A 20,008-nucleotide genomic window follows, 5' to 3' on the forward strand; every position below is an offset into this window, starting at 1 on the left:
TTCTAGATCTGCTGTCGTCTTGGGGAAGGGAGGAGGTGGAGGGGGGGCCCCACTGGGGTGGCCTTGAGGAAAGAGCACCAGGCAGGGGGTGGGGAGGCCAGCTTCTACCCTACTCTGCTTCTGACCTGCTTACAACCCAGAGTGGCAGTAGGCTCACGCTGGGCCTCATTGGGTGCTGGGCCTCAGTTTTATGATCTGTGAGATGGGTGGGAATGTCTGCCTCATTGGGTGCTGGGCCTCAGCTTTATGATCTGTGAGATGGGTGGGAATGTCTGTCTTCCTCATCACGTGGATGCTTGTGAGCATAAAATGAGGTCATAATAAACATGGATGTTCTCTGAAAATGTCAAAAGTATGATGGTGATGTAGGCCACCACCAGCATTGCCATTGTCATCCACATAAGGTGGGCCCCTCTCCCTTCAGTCTCTTTTGACTGGAAGTGACTTGGCACCAGCCCAGTTAAAAGAGGTCTCAATAAGCCAGACACAGTGGCTTCTGCCTGTAATTGTAGCACTTTGGGAAGCTGAGGCAGGAAGATGGCTTAAACCCTGGAGTTGGAGACCAGCCTGGGCAACACAGTAAGACCCCTGTCGCTAAAAAAACAAAATGAAAACCAAAAAGAGGACTCACAGTGAACTCAATGGACTCACAACCAAACTGAGGGTGGGAAGAGATGTCGGATCAGATTCAGAGCTCTAAAACCACCAGGATCCGGCCTTCTCCTCTGCGTGCAACTTCATCCTCTGCAAACAGCCAGCAGCTCCCAGCCCACAGTGCCCCAGCTTTCTTCCCTGGAGGAAAGCTTTTATCCCCAGCAACAATAGGAAGAATTCGAGGGGGTTCTAATAGACCTGGCTGTGGTCCAGGGCCACTGCCCGGCCTGTCCCTGTGACTGGGGCAGGGTAGGCAGCTCCCACTCAGACTGTTTGAGCAGAGAAAGAGACCAAAGAGGGTGACTGGGATGGGTGGACACTGCTTCTGGGAGAGAAGGTTGCCGGGCAGATAGGTCTGTCCTGTGCATGTAGTACATTCTCCCAGGTTCACAGAAGCGGGGACCAGACCCCCCAAGTTCCTGCCCCACTGGGTAGCGCATCTGACTTGGAGGCTTTAGGCATTGGGGGAGAGTCAACAGACGACACCGCTGGATGGCTGAAGCCACACCCACCTTCGTTTGTGCCACCCCGCAGTACTGCAGGCTGCGACCCCAGGCCCCAGGTCCAGGCTCTCTCTCCCAAGCCCTCCAAGCATCTCCAGAGAATAAGCCCACCCGGCCTGACGTGAGTCCGACAGGGGCAGTTCCACACACTTAGAGATTGCTGGTAGGAGACCGACCCTGTAGAACTGTGCTCTCCACTATAAATTTAAACAGCCACAGTGACAACGTTATTGAACATCATTGGCTCTAGAGAATTCGGCCTGGGCCAGAGGAGCCGTGTGGGAGAACATGGGCTTCCTGTGGATATTTCCTCGGCTGGTCTGGCAGTAATGACTTCCTGTTCTCACCATTGCAGGCAACAGACAATGACGTGGGCACCTTTGGGGAAGTCAACTACTTCTTCAGTGATGACCCTGACAGGTAGGCTCTGCCCCCGCATCCCACAGTGGCCCTCTGCTACTCATGAGGTCTGGGAACCTTTGCAGTGCCCGGGGAGGGAGGGCACTGGGCTCCGAGGCTGGAGCACTGGACTGGGAGTCAGAACCCGTGGGCACTGTTGCTAGTTTGGCCCTGATTGTGGTACAGTTTTGGTCAAGGCCCCTCAGCCCTGTGGCGCATAGTTTCTGTGGCTCTCAAAAGATAGCCTTTGGCTTTGGGAATGGAGAAAATTGCATCTCTGAGAGGCTTTGAAGCGCTAACAGTTGCACACCACCATCGCCACTACCGCCAGCGGCAGCGAACATTCAGGAAGCCCTTACTGTGTGCCAGGTGCATTGCCAAGTGCTTCACATGCATTCGCTCGTGGAATCCTCACAACTAAATGCCAGAGGAACTCAGCGCCGGGCACTGTTATCATCCCCACTTTACAGATGAGGAAACTGTGCTCAGAGAGGCTGTCACTTGCCCAAAGTCACATAGCTGGTAGGTGCCAGGGCCAGCCCTCTGCATGTGGTCATCACCGCTAGGATACACAGCCTCCCCCAGGAGGGGCTCTCATCGGGCAGCAGCCTGTAGTGGGTTCATGGCCTCAGTGCCTGACCTGTACCAGCCTTGCCCTGCCACCCACCATGGTGACATGGTTCTGGCCATTTCTTTCCCTTGTCTTCAGTTAATCCAAGCCAAGGGGAAGCCCTCTCATTTTAGCGTGATCTAAGGCCAAGTGTCTGATGAATTTAGAAGCCCAATAGAATGAGTAAGACGGTGGTTGTCAACTTGAATTGCTGGCCCCAACTGTGTGTGTGAATGATCAAGCAGAGACTGGGAGATTGTTAGGTGAGCCTAGCCATTCTCTGCCACCCTGTGATGGGGGCCTCAAAATGGGAAGAAGCCGCCAGCACAGCTGAGTGCACCGGGCACCCTGTCCCTCAGGGGACCGTGTTCACGTGGCCTTGTCTTGATCCTCTTGGACCTTCTCATCTCTTCCCATCTTCTGAGCCCGGAGCTTTCCCCATCTCTGAGTCAGAACCTTCCAGGCTTGGTGGCTGGCAGCTGCGGACCAGGTCAGAGCACACAAATGTCAACTGACAACTCGGATGAGGCTCTCAAGGGGACGTTCAGAGGAGGCAGTTAGAGCGATAATCCTGCGGGAACTTGCTGCTCCCCAGGAGACATTTGCCAGCAAGGCTCAGTCCCTCAAACCCAAGGGCTAGCTCCCCAGAGAGGACCAACCACCCTCCCTTCGCTGGATGCTTTGCTGCCTGGATGGAACATTTTGGTGCAAAACCATGTAGGATGGCAGAATTTCTGACCCTCACAGTTCTCCGGCATCTAAATATCTCCAGAAAGGAGACACTCCAGTTCACAGCAGGAAGAAGGTCATTCTGCCTGAGTCCCTGCTCGGTTAAATCAGCAAGTCCACCATGTGTCTGACCACTCCAGCCTCGTGTGATCCTGCTCCCTGCCCCCCACGCCCCAACCCCCTTTACGAATAGCCATTCTTGTGTAGTGCAAGTGAAAGAGAAGACAGATCCCAGCTTCATTTATTTCTCTGTTTGGCACCTTCTGCAAGGACAGGCTGGTAAATACAGGTCCGTATCCACATAGCTGCTTTAAACACGGCATCCTTTCTCTGCCCCTCCCGCGTGAACAGGTTCTCCCTGGACAAGGACACGGGCCTCATCGTGCTGATCGCCAGGCTGGACTACGAGCTCATCCAGCGCTTCACCTTGACGGTCATCGCCCGGGACGGGGGCGGCGAGGAGACCACGGGCCGGGTCAGGGTCAACGTGTTGGATGTCAATGACAATGTGCCCACGTTCCAGAAGGACGCCTACGTGGGTGCCCTGAGAGAGAACGAGCCTTCTGTCACACAGCTGGTGCGGCTCCGGGTAAGGGGCCAGGGAGTCCTACGTTCCAGCCATTCACCTCGTCCTTCCCCTGTGCTGCCCCTTGACCACCCCCTTGGGAAGCCACCGCTGCACAGATTTGGGGGTCAAATTCTTGGTCTGTGGCAGGTGTCCTCTGGGCATCACGTGGTGTCCCTGAGTGGAGCTACGTGCCCGGTGTCTGCATCAGCTTCAACTTTAGGTCACCACTTAGCGCAAGGATCTCCCACCACCATTCCCCTCGGCAAGGACATTGAGTGGGAGTAGTTCCTTGCGCAAGGACCCCATCCGAGCCCTTCAGTGGCTGCCCACAGTCAGGAAGTGCCACAGCTGGAAGGAGCCGCACAGGCCGCAGGGTACAGCCAAGTGCCTACCTGTAGCGAGTCCCCACCGTGCTTCCATGATCTCCAACCACAGACTTCTTAATGTCCTTGTCCCCTTCCCCACTCTGCGTACCCAAAGTGACAGGACCCAGAGCCTCTGTTTGTAATGTGTTTCTGAAGCAGGGAGGGACGAAGGCAAGTGTGGAGGGGTGGGCACGGGCCTGCCAACATGGCCATGGCTCCCCACAGGGCCCTGCCAACCCCCCCCCTCGGCTCCAGGTGCGCTCGGTGGTGGGGCCCACTGGACGCTCTCTAGGGTTGGAGACAGTCTGGAAAGAAGCTGATGAATTCAGCAGCGCCAGAAGAAAGTCAAGGGGTAGAAGGATCCCTGGCCTCATGCCAAGTGCCTTCCTCCCTCCTGGCATTCATGCAGCTGTGTGCCAGACACCGTGCTGGCCTCTCGGCAGTGCAGCAGCAGTCAAGAGGCATAAGGTTCCTGCTCGTGCGAAGCTGAGGGTCTAAGCAAGGCAGTCAGAAATTAAACAAGGAATTACAGTTGGGGGCGAGGGGACTGATGGGGTACACAGCCCAAGGGCCCTGACCCAGCCTGGGGTGGGGGGTTCAAGCTGGGATGGGAGGGTGTGGGGGACAGTCACACCAGCTATGGCAGTAACCCTCCCAGACTTTGGGACATCCCCCCTCCCCCATCTTCCTAGGCCCCTGCCTGTCTTCTAGGTTTCCCGGGCCTCCTCCATACCCAGCACCTGGAGGGGAGCAGGGCGTCTGCTGGGAGCCAGAGGGTGGCCTCCAGCTGAGGGACAAGGGGGGCCTCCTGGAGTCCTGGGCCAAGGCATGACCCAGGGCTGGATCACCCAAAAAAAGAAGCTCTGAGAGGGGCCGACCCTGCCCCCCCTCTTTGGCCCCAGGCCTTCTGCGAGCTCAGGGCCCTGTCTGCCTTCTTCCTTCCAGGCCACGGACGAGGACGCCCCTCCCAACAACCAGATCACCTACAGCATCGTCAGCGCTTCCGCCTTTGCCAGCTACTTCGACATCAGCGTGTACGAGGGCTATGGAGGTCTGTGTGCGCTGAACCGAGCCCAGGAAGGGGTTGGGGAGGCGCGGGCGCCCTTCTTTCTCCCTGACACCCTGGACGACTCAGGAAGCTGCCCTGGGTTCCTGTTGGCTGGAGCAGCATGTGGCCTGAGGTCCCCCTTCCATAGGGTTGACCTCTGTGTCTCACACCAGCCAGATCTTTCTCTGTCTTAAGCCCAAGGCCAGCCCTGCAGGTACGCTGGGATTCTGACATTTCCAGAATCTGTAGGGTTCCCCATTTCTTACCAAGGCTGCCAGGGCAGGTCCGTGGGGCAGAAGCTTGTTAGCTGAGCTCCCCCATTCTTTGGGTGGTCCTGTGGCCTCTTGTCCTGCCTTGAGTACTGATCCCTAGAGCCCTGGCAGGGAATAGCAGCAGCACCCTCGAGCTCCAGTATCTCAAGAGAGAACACCTCGTTTTTCGGATGAAGCAGCTAAGGCCCAGAGACAGGGAGCAACTTGCCTGAGGTTGCCCAGCAAAGCCACTGAGCTTGGCACTAAGGCCCCACGCGATCTGGCTCTCGGCCGCCTCTCTAGCCTCGCCTCTCAGTGCCCCTTCCCCACCAGAATCCAGCCTCTTCGAGCCCCTGATGCTCTCTCCCCTTACAGTGGTCATCTCCATGTCTTTGCAGAGTCTGTTCCTTCTACCAGGAAAGCCCTTCCTCCCTGCCTGTTTGCCCCGCCCCGCTTTGGCCGTTAAGCTCATAGCTTCCGACTGGCGATAAGGGCTCATTTGACACCCCCTTCTCTGGGAAACTTCTCTAGTTCTTAAAGACTGGGTTTGGCAGAACAGAGGGATGTGCACGGAATGACTCTGGGTCCAGTGCTCCTTCCTCCACTGCCCCACAATGACGTCAGGGAAACACCGTCGCAGAAATTGCAGTCCTGGCCCCAGAAGCCACAGCCCAGCGTTCTCTATAAAATCTATACCCCTCTTTAAAAAGCTTAAAAGTTCCATACCTCTCCCCACCCCCCACCCTTAACCCTCCTCTCAGCTAGAAGAATCCCCTTGGATTCTATATTACTAAAGCAATAATTTTGTTTCCCTTTTCCAAATAGAAGGTTGCAGTTTAATATTGTTGTAATGCCTTTGCAGACTACCTTTGCATGCCCCCCACTCCCAAGCCAATATGCCTTCCCTCCCCATTTGAGAATCGATGCTTAGCACAAACGAGTACTGATGGAGAGAGGCCAGGCGTGTGCAGTGGTGGGCACATTGGAGGACGAGGTATCTGTGTGAGCCCCCTGCAAATCCTGCCTCTCGGCCTGGGTCTGTCTTTGCCGTTAGGGTTCTCCACTCACCTCCAAACAGAGCTCTGCCAAAGGTAAGATCTGCGGCACCTGACCCCAAGTGTCTCCCCAAGGGGTCTAAATAGTGCCCAGAGTGGGCCACTGGATGGGCACAAAGAGACCATGGGTGAAGGGGCGGGGAGGGAGGGAAGATAAGAGAGGGAGAAAGAGGAGAAAAACACACAGGGTCAGAGGGGGCCAAAGAGAGTGCTGCCATCTGTACCCACTGCCCGGCCTTCCCTGCCACCCCCAATGCTGGGCAACAAATGGGGGACTCTGTGCTTATCTGGAGAGACGGGTGGTGACAGGCACAGGGCTAGAGAGCCTGGGGCATGACCCTGTCCTCCCAGCAGCTTCCAGACTGATGGGGAAAAATACATAAAGAAAAGTGCCAGATGAATGGGTGAGACAGACACACAGACAGATAAGCAGGCAGTAGTGCCTACTAGGGAGGAGCCCGGGTTCTGGATTCAGCCAAACCTGAACTCATATCCCAGCTCTGTTAAGTTGCTAGCTGTGTGACCTTGGGCAAGTTACTGAACCTCTCTGGGCTTGGTTTCCTCATCTGTAAGAGTACGGCTTTTGTTACCACCAAAATAGTTATTAGCTGGTGGGCCCAGCACAGGGCCTGGAACATATCAGGCAGTCAGTAAACCTAAGACAAGACCATTAGTTCCAGGTGTTCAGAAAACACGGCAGAGCTGACCTGGGCCATGCCAGCTGTATCTTCTCTGCCCAAAGGGGAGCCCTGGCTGGCCGGGCATCTGAAGGCTGCTTACAGGGGTGCCGGGGCTCTGTTCTTGTCATTTCAGTGATCAGTGTGAGCCGCCCCCTGGATTACGAACAGATCCCCAACGGACTGATATATCTGACTGTCATGGCCAAAGATGCTGGCAACCCCCCTCTTAATAGCACTGTCCCTGTCACCATCGAGGTGTTTGTAAGTACCCAGGGCGCTGGCCTTGCCCTTCCTGGGTAAGGAGTGGTGAGTGCTTCCCAGGGAGTCAGGGATCCTGCCTGAACCCAGTGGTGTCGAACTGTGTCCCCACGTCCTTGGCTGTCCCCCCAGCTCACAGAGTTACCGGCAGACTGTCCCAAAGCCTGCCCCTAGCGAATCTCTGCCTCTGCTGCAGCAACTAAGCTGCCTCCCAGCTTGGCCAAGGACGGCCCTGGGCCCTGAAACTCAAGAAGAGTCAGATTGTCCTGCTCTGACATCCTCTGGGGACCTCAGGACACCCTTGGGTGGGGAATGGGAGCTGGGAGTCAGGCAAGGAGAAAATGTCATGGGATTCCTTTATTTCTGGCCACACTCTGTGAAGTTCAAGGCCATTCCTGGAAGGTCCTCTTGTCTCTTCTGCCTCTCTATGTATCCCCCTCTGCCTTTTTCCCCTTCCTTTTTCCACTCCTCTGAAGATCTAAAGGGGTCTGAAATCAAACCACGGCTTGTCTGACATGAATGTCAAGCACACCTTAGTGCTTTCTGTGTCGGAAATTATCAGTCGCCGAATCCATCTCCGCACTGGTTCATTTGCCCCGGGCCACACAGGGATGCAGAGCGTGGTCTGACATCGCGGCCAGCGGGCCTCTCCCTGATGAGACCCCCCCACACACCCCTGTGCACGCACAAGCATGCCCTGCCCCTGTCCGCAGGAGAGGGCGGACACGTGTTGCTGGAAGAGTTAGTGCGTTACCGGCCCAGGAGGATGAGATCCGATGGCCAGGTTGGGAGGTGCACTGTGAGCCGACAGGAAAGCTCAGCAGGCTCTCGCCCCAGAGCAGGCTGCTGGACAGCCTTCCCGTCCCAGCCCCTGGCACTGCCCCACACCCGGCTCCGGCCATTCCCAAGTGGAACGGTCCTGGTCTGGGCCGGGGGGCCGTTTGCTCGCTGAATAGGATGGAGCTGGAAGTGAAGTGGAGGTGACACCTAAGGAGGAGCCCCCAGGTGGGCAGGTAAGAGCAGGATTCAGGGGCAGAACCAGGCACAGCAAAGGGCAGGGCAGAGCGTTGGGGCCTTGCTTCTAGAGTCCTTATGTCTGGGACCCCAGGCCTCAGGGAGTGTCAGGGGAAGAAGGACAAAGAAGAGGAGACCCACAGACGCCTAAGAACTTGCCCATCTCCAACCTGCAGCCTCCCACCTCGGCACGCCAAAGGGGTACCAAAGAGCTAGAATGCGTTCCCTGCCGATCGGGACCACGTGCCACAGGCCTCACCACGCGCGTGACCCGACCACAGCTCCCAAACCTCCCCTAATCCTGGCCACACTCACAGCCCTGACCAACCCACCCACCTCTTCAACCACCCGGATCCTGTTCTGCCCAGGCGGGCAGCGAGAGCCGCCTGCGTGCAGTGCCGCAGCGGGACGTGAAGGTGAACTTGAAGCCTGCTGCACGCCCCAGGAGACGCCGAATGGAAAGGGGGCGTGGCTTTGGAGGCTCATGGGTTTGAAGCCCGGCTCTGCCACCTTCCAGCTCTGGAGCTCTGAAACTCAGTTTCCTCATCTAGAAAAGGGGGATAATCATGGTACCTGCCTTATGATACTATTGTGAGGATGAAATGAGATCACACAGGTGGCACCTGGCACCTGGCATGTTGGTGGTCATCACAGCCGATAAGACAGCCATGCGTCTTATCAGCAGTGCCCGCGTCCTAGCCTGTCGCTAGTGCAAGGGGGACTTCAGAGATGAGCTGGGGCAGATGGGAGCCCGCTAGGCTTTGGGGGAGCAGACACAGAAGAGGGTAAGGCTAGGGAAATCAGCTGAAGTGTCTCCCACCAGCTCAGGGCTGGGTGGCCCAGGTAGCCAAATGGAAACTAGCACTCGAGCCCCAGCAAGGTGCCAGGGGCTTCACTTCACCCAGTCCCGTTCGATCCCATTTTACAGATGAGGAAGCTGAGGCTCAGGGAGGGAACGTCGCTGGCCCCTGGTGACCAGTGCCTTCCTCACTTCCCGCTAGTAAGTGGCAGGGCTAGGATCCGAACCCTGACTTGAATGACTCCTGCGTTGACGTTCTTTCTGCCACAACCATAGGCCTGGAGCCTGGGACTCCCCCCCAACCTGTGATTGAGACCAGTGCTCCTCAAAGTTCCCTGTGCACCTGAACTAGCTAAGGATCTTATAATAAAATGCAGACTCTTATTTAGTGGGTCTGACCGAGACTGAGATTCTACATTTCTGACAAGCTCCCAGGTGATTCCGAGGCTTCCGGTCAGCGGACCACACTTTGAGTAGCAAAGCCTTTGAAGATCTGCCCTCGGGAGATTCTGAAACCCAGCCTCTGCACCAGACCCCAGACCCTTCCCAACCTGTGGCTCAGTTAAGGAAGGGACCTGGCATCTCTTTTGCCTCAGCCCCTCAAAGGGGCCAGAGCAGGCAGGAAGAGGAAGACCAAAGGGCTGAACTGGCCTTTTATCCACTGCAAGCGGAAGAGTGGCCAGCAGCCTCCCTCCCCGGTACCAGAGAGCAGAGTGTCCATGCCTAGGGGTGTGTGGGGCAGGAACCCACCTCCCTTGCCATTCGGCAAGCCAGGGGCTGCCCCGGCATGGAACCGCAGTGGTCCAGGAGAAGGAGCCCCACTTTCAAATTCCCTCAGAGCCGTCATGGGGTCAGCAGGGGCCAGCCCTGACCCCCGGGCAGCAGGAAGGTCTGACAGCGAAGACAGGTGCCACCTCAGCTGTGAGTGAGCGTTGTCTCTCGAGCACGGTTTTCAGAGGGCATAGTCACTTGTGTCTAAGGACCACACTTGAAAAGGTCACCGACTCTGGGTTTATTTTGCACATGGGTGGTTTCTAAGTAGCTGTCACTCGGCTAAGCTGCCTCCTCCCTCCACCAAAAGGATTTTCTCTCAACTGAAGAAAAAAAAAAACCCAACAACCCCAGCAGAGATGAAGGAGTGACGGCTGCACTTACCGCACAGGTTGGGGGTGGGGACAGGCAGATGGAGATGACAGGGCTCCAGGAGGAGGGGGTGCGAGGAGCCCGGTGATTCCTTTTCATCCACTGCTTGTTGGTTTTTAATAAAGAAGTCAAACTCGGTTTGTAGATTTCCCATTAGGGGACAATAAGCTTTTGTAGAGGGAGCCGCTGAATTAGAACTAATAGCGAATGCAGCGCCAAGATCCGGGGAAATATCACCGCTAATAAGTTTCTGCCTCACGCTCTGTCACTGACATTCTCGGCACTGTTTCGTGCAGCCAAGCAGAAGCTTAAATGTCTGAGTATATGGGGCACTCGTGCCCGCGCCATGGGCCAGGGACCAGGGGCCAGGGACATGCCCAGCCATGCTGTTGAGGGAGTCCTGAGACTGCCCGTTATCCTGGGAGAGGGACAGGTCACATGAGCCGTGTGCAGTCCAGAGCCAGGGGACAGACTGGAGAGGAAGAGGACCATTCCTTTCTGGGCAGCCACGATCCTGGCGGGCTGGATTCTCTAACGTCCCAAGGGGCGAGGGCCAAACATGAGCCCCCGTCTCTCCCATGATTGCTCAGCCAGAGTGACTCCAGCAGAAGGGGCTTAGTACAGGATCACTCCCTCAAAGAGCTCTCAGTTCCCTGAGAAATGAGCCCTCAGAGCACGAACCCTGAAGATCTGTAGTATAAAAACTGCCCCGGGGGGCTGTGACTCCGGGACCTCTGCACCAGACTCTTAGGGCTAGGGAAGGAGTCGGCCCCAAGTGGGCCAGGGAGGCTTCCTGCAAGGGAGGGATTCTTGGTGAGGGGTTGCGAGAGCAGTTGATGAGGATGACCGTTGTAAAGGGCAGGAAAGCTCTTCTCATTGAAGAGGAGAGGCCGGGAGTGGAGATGCAGCCAGGGCAGGAGGGGGCAGAGGCTGCATCTGGGCTCCAGTTCCCCTGAGATGGGCCGGCCCCACCTGGCCCTGCTCAGCCGCCCAGCCAAGCCTGTCCCCTGCCTCTGGCGATGGCGGGAAGGGAGGAGGTATTGCTCAGAGCTGACAGGGCGGGGCTCTGGGCCCGGCTCGCCCAGCAGGTGGAGGCGCTGGTTTCTTGAGTGTGAGGAGGGGTCTGGCTGCACCCGCCTGCAGTCCGCCCGGGGCAGGAGTCAGGCTCTAGAACCACCCGACCCTCGCCTGTCACTGCAGACTTCAGTATCTATGGGGTGGGCTGTTCCTTTCTCCCTTCATTCTGGAAGAGCCCTAGAACCTTCCACCATCATCTTGGCTGAACTGGGCGAGAGGTCTGAGTGGGCACCCCCAGCGTGGGTTGGAGAGCTGAGGGTGGGAGCTGGAGTGAGCTTGGAGCTCAGCTGGAAGACCCAGGGAGAGCAGGGGCGCGGGGAGTGGTCGGCCATCCCAGCGCTGCCTTCGTTCCCCATCTTCCTGTCTATCCTGTCCCTCACCGTCCCTTCCTGAGCCCTGCATACTTCCCCAAGGCCTGTCCTACCTCCTTGAACCACAGCCTGCCAGAGGGACACCTGACCCTCTCGTAACACCCACCTGGCTCTGGTTACACGTAGAGGCCAGAGCTCCTCAGTGCCAGCTAGGCCCCGCCTGACCCCTGAGTGCCTGCCTTGGACAGCTGACCAGCCCAGCTGCCTTCCCGGATCCTGCAGCCTGCCCATTTTCCTTCCAGGATGAGAATGACAACCCTCCTACCTTCAGCAAGCCTGCCTACTTCGTCTCCGTGGTGGAGAACATCATGGCAGGTACGGGCCCAGGCGCAGTGCGGACTGGGGCACGGGGCGTGGGGCGGGGGGGACGTGAATGCAGGCAGCCAGCAGGCATGGCACCTGCGGTGTACAAACCCCAGCTTTGCACAAAAATCCAGGGAGGTCCATGGCTTTCTGTGTCTGTTTCCCAGACCAAGAATCCTATGACAAATCAGGGAGTCTTTGGGGACGTCTAGTTATCTGTCAGGCAACAGCTTTTCACAGAGCACCTCCTGTGTGCAGACACTCTGGGCACCTGGTCCCGGCCCTCCTGCAGCTACCGTCTAGTGGGGAAGAATATACTGATGGCTGATGAATTAAGCAATCCGGACTAAACGATCTAGAATGTGCAGAGAGTTCTGAGACTAGAGGGCTGGGAGACAGGTCCCAGGGGCCGTGATTTCAGAGGGAGTGGTGTTGAGAGATGGCGTGTGGTCCTATGTAAGGCTGAGAACGAGAACCTCATCCCAGGGCCAGGCCCCAGGTGGCAGGGCCCCGCTTGCAGCCCCAGGACCACCAGCTCCATGCTCAGACTCCAGGAGATCTGCTCTGTCTCCGAGGCAGGCTGGCAGTGTCACTCTTACACCCAGAGTGGACTCTCCCATGTCAGGGACTGATAGAGCAGCTGAGGGGAAAGGGGACAGCCGGAGTCCGGCACAGGTAGAGTCGGACAGTGGAGTTGGTGACGGTGGAGTCAGGGGATGTTGGGGTCAGGATAGCTGGAGTCGGGACAGTGGAGTTAGGGGACAGTTGGAGTCATAAATTGCCTTCTGTGGCACCACAGAGCCTTCTATAAATCCTCTGGGACCTCCATGGTGCCTGACGATGAGCTGGTGGGTCTGTGGTTGCACCAGCCTCCCCTTTGTGCCCCAGTCAGGCACCCCCTGGAGACTGTCACGGGTAGAGGGCCCCCGCACTCCCCACCATCCCCGGGCTCTGCCAAGGAGAGGCCTTCACTGTGGCACTTAATCCTCAGCCACGCTGGTGTGCTCGGATGAAGGGCTGCGTTAGAGCTCGTGTGCTGGTTCTCCTGCTCAGGGCCGGCCTGAGGGTCGCGTTCGAGGTCCCAGGGCTGCCCGGATGGGCCACCATGCCCTGCCTGGCCCCCAGCCCCCTGCTGGCCCCTTCCCCCAGGGCCTACTGGTCCATCAGGATAGTAACCCTAGCTCTGCTGCCCAGTGGGTGCTCACAGCGGTGGAGCTGTGCCCTGCAGGCTGTGTCCCCTGGGCTCCTCCCCAGCACCCCACGCGGTACATGTTACTATTAGACCTGTGTTCAGAGAAGGAGGCTGAGGCTCAGGCTCCTTAAGGCACCTGCTAGGTCCCGTGGACTCCCAGCCTGGGGGTGACGACTCCAGGAGCACACTGAGCCTTCTCACCAGCCCGGCTGGCACGAGGGTGGCAGGAGAGGCTGGGGCCGACAGCCCTGCGGGCACAGCCTCAGGACACGCTGCTCCCAGGGCTGGACAGGGCAGCTGGAACAACCGGTCCCCCGAGCTGGGATCCGCAGAGCTGGAAATGAAGATGAAGGCCATAACTGGACATTAAAGAGAAAATAAAACCCCTATAAATTCCCCTGTGATCAAGATAAAATGAGACCAAAATTGAATACAATAAATGTAGAATAATTTAATACGGAACTTCATTTCTTTTTGACTTAAAGTAAAAGCTGGTTGATCTGAGTGTATTTGCTATGCCGGCCGGCCAGGCGGGGGCCAGGGAGAGGCCGTGGTGTCCTCGATAAGGTCAGGCCAGGAGGGGAGGAGGCCAGAAGAAGACAGGGGAGGGCCCAGTCCGCACGGCCCGGGGACCTGGGCTACAGGTGCCGTGCATGAGCGCCCTCGGGCCGGGGCACCCCAGCAGACAGGCTTCCTGCCCCCTGGGAGCTGGTCACGGGAGGTTCCCCTGTGATGCTCCCTGGCCTGGGGCTTTGAGCCCGGGGACCCAGGGTGAGTGGCACCCCTCCCTCCTTTATCTCCGGAAGGAGCCACAGTGCTGTTCCTGAACGCCACGGACCTGGACCGCTCCCGGGAGTACGGCCAGGAGTCCATCATCTACTCCCTGGAGGGCTCCTCCCAGTTTCGGATCAACGCCCGCTCAGGTGAGCCTCCACCCGGCCCCAGCGCCTGTCCTCGCCACCTCAGCCGACTGTCCATACCCAGCCCCGGGACCGGCCTCGGGGCTAGGGTCTCCTCCCTTTCGGTGTTGAGCAAGCCAGCCTTGAGCACCCAGTTTTATCCCTGAAATATTCATTTGAGTGTGATTGCTGCTCTTACCCCCAAAAAATCACACCATGAATGTATCTACTAAAGGATGTCTTTCAAGGGTGAAGAGTCCTATTATGTTTAAAATGTGTTCCATTTTACAAACAGCTGGTTAACACACTACTCTTCAGGGACACCTTTATTCGAGCCCAAGTGTCCCCCTTCTCAGCTGTCGACCTCGTTCTTGAATCCTGGCTCCTCTTACACGGTCATGTGCCTCAGTTTCCCCACCTGGAAAAGGAGGATGATCATCTTGGAGCTGTCGTGTGGATTAAATGAGTTCTTATAGGGAATGAACTTAGAATAATCCCTGGCATTTAATAAGTGCTAAAAATATTACTATCACTATTCTCTTTTGTTTCGTCACCTAAGACCCCCACCCCAGGCTCCCTGCTCAGCCCATGTACCTCTCTCCTTTCTGCTTCATCTCTCCATGCGCCTCCCTCCCGCTTTCTCTCCTCCTTGCAGCTGGGAGGAAAGAGGGGCAGAAAGAAGCAACAAGAGACCCAGGCCTTTCAGCCAGACCTGGGAAGGAATCGGGGACCCCTGCACATTCATGCAGAAATCACGGGGCCTGCTCTGAGCCAGGTGCTATGCTAGGTGCTGGGGTATAGCAAGGAGTATGACTCGGCCCTGCCCTCATGGGTTCCAAGTCAGCTTAGTGGGTGTGCAACGCACCCCGCTTCCAAGTACTCATTTCTGTATGAGGTAACGGAACTCCAGATGCTAAACAGGTAAACCCTGACATCTCAGTGGCTTAAAACAATACAAATTCTGTTAATAATTCTTACAGTAGTCCAATGCAGATGTTCAGTGGACAGCCTTCCACAGCCTTCTGGGACCCAGGCTCCTTCCATGTTGTGGCTCCAAGGTCCCTGCAGAAGGGAAAAGGGAACTTGGAGTATTGAACCAGGAGGAGGGCAGCTATGGGCCAGGCCTGGAAGTGACATGTGTCACTTCTGCCTGCATCCCATTGGCCAGACCAGGTAGTGGCCTGCCTAGATGCGAGGAAGGCTGGGAGCACAGGCCCTGCCTGGCAGCCACTCTCCAGCAATAATTCCACCCAGGGAAGGGAGCAGGAGTCTTTGGTGGACACTGGCCATCCCTGCCACATGTGTCAGTGGCCCCGCAGGGCATTAGGTCTTCCTGTTACCCCACCCTCCCTGGTTGAAGTCAGCCTCCATCCCTCTTTCGCCCCCTTTCCCTGGAAGCTCAGGGAGCAGATGGCATGTGCTGATGTGTGCAAAGGCTGAAGAGGGGTGATCCGGGCCACGATGAGCCTCTCCTCCCACCCCTGAGAAAACGGGGCCTTCCTCCCTCTTTTCCAGGTGAATATGAGCCACGTGCCCAGCACCGTTCTAAGTGGCCTGACCAGCATCATCTCACCCCACCCTCCCCCAACTCTGCGAGGCAGTTATTAGCATCATCCCCATTTCCAAGTGAGGAAATTGAGGCACAGGAGAGGTTGGGTAACTTGACTGAGAACTCACAGAAGGTGAACGTCTGACTCCAGAGCCCAGATGCCGTTATAGGAAGCCACGTTAGAGCTGCGTCCCGCCAGATGCAGCGGTGGCGCCCCGGCCTTCCAGCCACTCCCCTTTCCTCCCCAGTCGGGGGCTGCAGCTGCACGTGGGCCCTTCAATGGTGACACGGGTATTTTCTTGCTGCCTTAAGACGGCTTCTTCCGCTCCAGAGGTGTAAGCGTTTTCCTCGGAGCTCCTTGGTCACATGAGCCAGGCCCGCTCCACAAAGGTGGCCTAATTGGATCTAATTTCCCGGACAAGAGAGGCCATCCATCATGCTGACAAGTTCACGTGGAAAACTTTTCAGAGATTAGTTTCTTCCTCGCCCTGCCAATTAGTCGACACCACCCCGCCAGGGAGAGTGGCTTGTTGGGCAGCCCTTTGCCAGTCTTCCGTTCCTGGCCTTGGCCCCTGCACTGCCCTGTCCCCCACGCCCCAGCTCCCGGCTCAGCCCTGCACAGGCCAGAGGAAAGCCAGCAGGCCAGAGAGGGAAGTGTCAGGGTAGAAGGGGTCCCAGGGACCACCTGGCCTAGCTCCCTTGTTTTATGGTAGAAGAAACCAAGCACAGAGAAGTTAACCAACTTGCCCCAGGTCACACAGCTCAGGCGACAGGCATAAAAAGGTAGGCGGAACGTAGTCCTTGCCAGTGAGGAACACTCACAGTCCGTCGGAAAGAAACACTCATTTTCTGAGTGTTGGGAGTTCACCTATAGTTATTTCGGCCTCACAACACCTCTGACTGGAAGTCACACTAATCTGCATTTTATAGATGAGAAAACTAAGGCTCAAAGGAATGAAATAAATTTCCCAAGGCCAGGCATCTGGGAAGGACCGTGATCAGAATTCAAACCTGGGCCTCCCTGTCTCCCCCACGCTGATGAGAGATGGTAAATGGCCTGGCTGTGACGATGGTGCCAAGGACGCTTACACCAGCCTACACCTGCTCCCAAACACCGACTGTGTGCTTTTTTGATCATGAACTCCATGTTCAACGCCACCCACTTGGCAGCTTAAATGGGCCCTGGGGGGAGTGTTTGCACCGTGGACATGAGCAAATGGCCTGTTTTTCTTTTGGGAGCTGGTTGTCAAACGTTTACCAGCACATCACTACCAGGTGACACCCACCTTTCAGTTATGCCAACACGCAAAGAAACGGCAAACGTGGGCTGACAAAAAATGCAGTTTATTTTAACTGTTCATATTTAGCCGAATAACGTATTTACATGCTAAAAAATTTCAAGGCAGTATAATTATGCCATTCATGAGGTAATTAGGAAATTAGTTTGGAACTATTAATTCTCAGTGCACTGCAGGTCGAACTGTCCAGTAATGAGTCACAAGTGAGAACACACGTGAACCACTTGGTGTTTTTCCTTCCTGTCGTGTTTCTGTGACTGTATAAATAAACAGTGCCGGGCAATGTTCTGAGATTTCCACGATATTTACTAAATTAATCCCACAGTAGCCCTATGAGGTAGGTCCTATGATTGTTCCCTTTTGACCATATGAGGAAACTGAGGCACGGAGGATTTAAGTATCTAGTTCCAGGTGATGAAGCATGTAAGATAACGTCAAAGTCTAGGCGAGACTAAGTTCAAGGCCCTCCTGCCCTGTTCTCCAGCCTTTCCCCTGATCGGCCTGGTGTCCCCAACTTCCCAGATGTAACACCTCCTCCTCATGGGGCTAAAGTGCCCAGGTCTAAGGACCTGGCTCCAAGGCACGGGTGTTTCCCCCTCACCCTCTGTGAGCACCACGTCCCCAACACACGCACGCCGCCGGATGACCGCAGCTTGCTAACATCTCTCTGGCGTGCTCTCGCCCGGGCCGCCTGCCCCCAGACCCGCTCACGCACGCTCTTCTCCCTCCGGCAGGGGAGATCACCACCACATCTCTGCTGGACCGAGAGATCAAGTCTGAATACATCCTCATCGTCCGGGCAGTGGACGGGGGCGTGGGCCACAACCAGAAAACTGGCATCGCCACCGTGAGTGCCCACCCCTCCCATGCCCACCGGCCACTGTTCCCAGGTCATTTCCAACTTGCCCCCTTGGGCCTGTGGGCCCCTGTGTCCCGAGCACTGCAGGAGTGAGTAAGGTGGCAGGCGCCAACTTGTCATCAGCTGAGGTCAGCCTGGGGGGTCACCACAGCTGTAGGAAAGGAGGACCTTGCCACCTGGGATGTGGGGCACTCGGGAGGAGCAAAATGAAATACTTTCTTTCCTGCCCCCCAAGGCCACTTGGGCAGGTAGCAGAAGGCATGCACCCCCCTGCCTTGGCACCTGCCGGAAATAGAAGCAGCATTCCTGCCAGGAAGAGCAGGCCAGGGGGGGAAGCAGGGCCCTGGAGGGTCTCTGGGGCCTTGTCACTGCCCACCCAGTCCTTGTGATGCTGAGAAATGATGCCTCAGTTTCCCTACCATGAGGTAGTAGGACCAGTGGAGGCCCAGAGCCCCCATCCGTGGTCTTGTCATCACTCCCACCACTGCGCCCAGAGAGTAGAAAGCTAGAGGAGGGGAATGTGGGGGCCCGAATGTGCTCTCGGCTGCGGAGGGGAATGGGGAGAGCGAGAATCAGGAGGACCGCTGACAGGTCACTAGAGCCACCTCCCCTTCTCGTCCCCCGTTTGGGGTTTCGGCTCTCCCTCGGAACCGTCTCTCGACCTTCATCCATGCCCTCCCCCTACCCGCCACAGCCGCCCCCATCAGCCCAGCCAGAGGGGCTGGGGAAGGTATCACTTGGCCTGGGACTTGGCAGAAAAATCCCCAGTGCCCTACTCTGTCAAGAGAGGCCCCTGCCAATAGGAATAGGAGCCCCATAAATAATTTACCTGGTGGCAGGTGAGCAGGGAAATTGCTTGGCTTGTAGCTGAGACTGGGAAGCTCAGGGATTCTGCGAGATCCCCCACCCTGTCGATCATCTTCAACCGAGACTGGGGGTGGCATGGGAGAAGTCCCAGGTCACAACAAGGATTTCAGGGGTCATCGCATCCATTCCCCTGTCTCCTGATGGCACACCTAAACCCTGTCTCCTGAAGGGGCCTGGCTTGCTCCTGTCCTGGAAAGCCCAGGCCCTGCCCGAGGCTCCCAGAGTTGGTGGAGCTGGTGGAGTCAATGCCGAGATGGCCAGTGGGCATCTGAGTGCCACCCCCCGGCCCTGCCCTGGGCCATCTCAGCTGGGTGCGTCCCACAGCGCCCCTTGTGGCCCCGCAGGTGAACATCACCCTCCTGGACATCAACGACAACCACCCCACGTGGAAGGATGCCCCCTACTACATCAACCTGGTGGAGATGACGCCTCCCGACTCTGACGTGACCACGGTAGGTGGTGGGCAGCAGAGCTGCCAGGGGGCCCTTCCCGGGGGGTGTGTGCCCTGTGGGCCTGCCCATGTGGGGCTGATGGGCCTGACATTCTGGAAGCTCTCTTGCGTGCTGAAAGGCAGTCAGAGGTGGAGGGAAAGCCCTCACCCAGCCTCCAGTGTCAGTGGGCTCCAGGCTTCGTCAAAGGGAGCTTCAGGCAGCCCAGCACAATGGCAGGGGAGCTGGGGCTGCTTCCGCTTGTAAGCCACGCGTGCCCTGAGACTGCGGGTCTCTGGCCGCCCTCTCAGGAGAGCCCCCACCCTCAAACGGTACAGGCTATAGCTCTGCCCCAGTGCCTTTCCTTCACCATCCCGTCCCCGCATCCGTCAGCCAGGGTCAGCGCCCGCACAGGCCGGAACCCACGGCTGCCCCAGCAGGGGGCTTGAAGTTCACCCCAGGAACTTTCTGGCACGGGATCTGCCAGGTTTGCACAGGCCCCTGTGCGCGTTGTGTGCGTGTCAGTCGGGGTGCCTGTGTGCAGGGATGTGACTTGGGCTGTGGAGGGGAGACCTAGCCAGAGCCACCAGGCATCCAGATTGGAGACCAGCGTTATGGACAAGCTTAGGAAAGCCAGGGTCGAGTGCCCACTTGATCTGCTCCGTTCCGAGAGTCACATTTGTAAGCCTCCTCCTCCTCCCACCCTGGCATCCCATTTGGCCTCATCTGGGGAGGCTTGTCTCCAAATGGCCAGCCCCACTGCCACCCGCCCAGCCCCGAGATGGACATGAATCCTGACAGCTCATGCCAGCCCCATTAACTAAACACCTGGGACATGCCACGTGCAGTGCCGGGGGCTTCTCGTGAGTTCTCTCTCATCCCGGTAATAATCCCACATGGCAGAGGGATTCTGCCCCATCTCACTGTGGAGGAGATGGAGACTCAGAGTTCAAGAGATTTGCCCAAGGCCGGGCGCGGTGGCTCACGCCTGTAATCCTAGCTCTCTGGGAGGCCGAGGCGGGAGGATCGCTCAAGGTCAGGAGTTCGAGACCAGCCTGAGCAAGAGTGAGACCCTGTCTCTACTAAAAA

At 57.2% G+C, this 20,008-nt stretch overlaps 1 protein-coding gene across 1 annotated transcript in view; it reads left to right on the forward strand.

Moving 5' to 3' along the window:
- CDH23 (cadherin-related 23) overlaps positions 1-20,008 on the forward strand; it is a 235,780-nt gene that overhangs the window by 103,597 nt on the left and 112,175 nt on the right. Inside the window, exons 9-16 of the mRNA XM_012663249.1 lie at positions 1,513-1,577; positions 3,247-3,484; positions 4,774-4,879; positions 6,996-7,123; positions 11,767-11,839; positions 13,826-13,942; positions 17,500-17,612; positions 18,836-18,943. Of these exons, the coding sequence (XP_012518703.1) occupies positions 1,513-1,577; positions 3,247-3,484; positions 4,774-4,879; positions 6,996-7,123; positions 11,767-11,839; positions 13,826-13,942; positions 17,500-17,612; positions 18,836-18,943 (948 nt within the window). The remainder of the gene's footprint in view (positions 1-1,512; positions 1,578-3,246; positions 3,485-4,773; positions 4,880-6,995; positions 7,124-11,766; positions 11,840-13,825; positions 13,943-17,499; positions 17,613-18,835; positions 18,944-20,008) is intronic.

The sequence above is a fragment of the Propithecus coquereli genome, unplaced genomic scaffold (genome assembly GCF_000956105.1).
Source record: "Propithecus coquereli isolate 6110/MARCELLA unplaced genomic scaffold, Pcoq_1.0 Scaffold80, whole genome shotgun sequence".
NCBI lineage: Eukaryota > Metazoa > Chordata > Mammalia > Primates > Indriidae > Propithecus > Propithecus coquereli.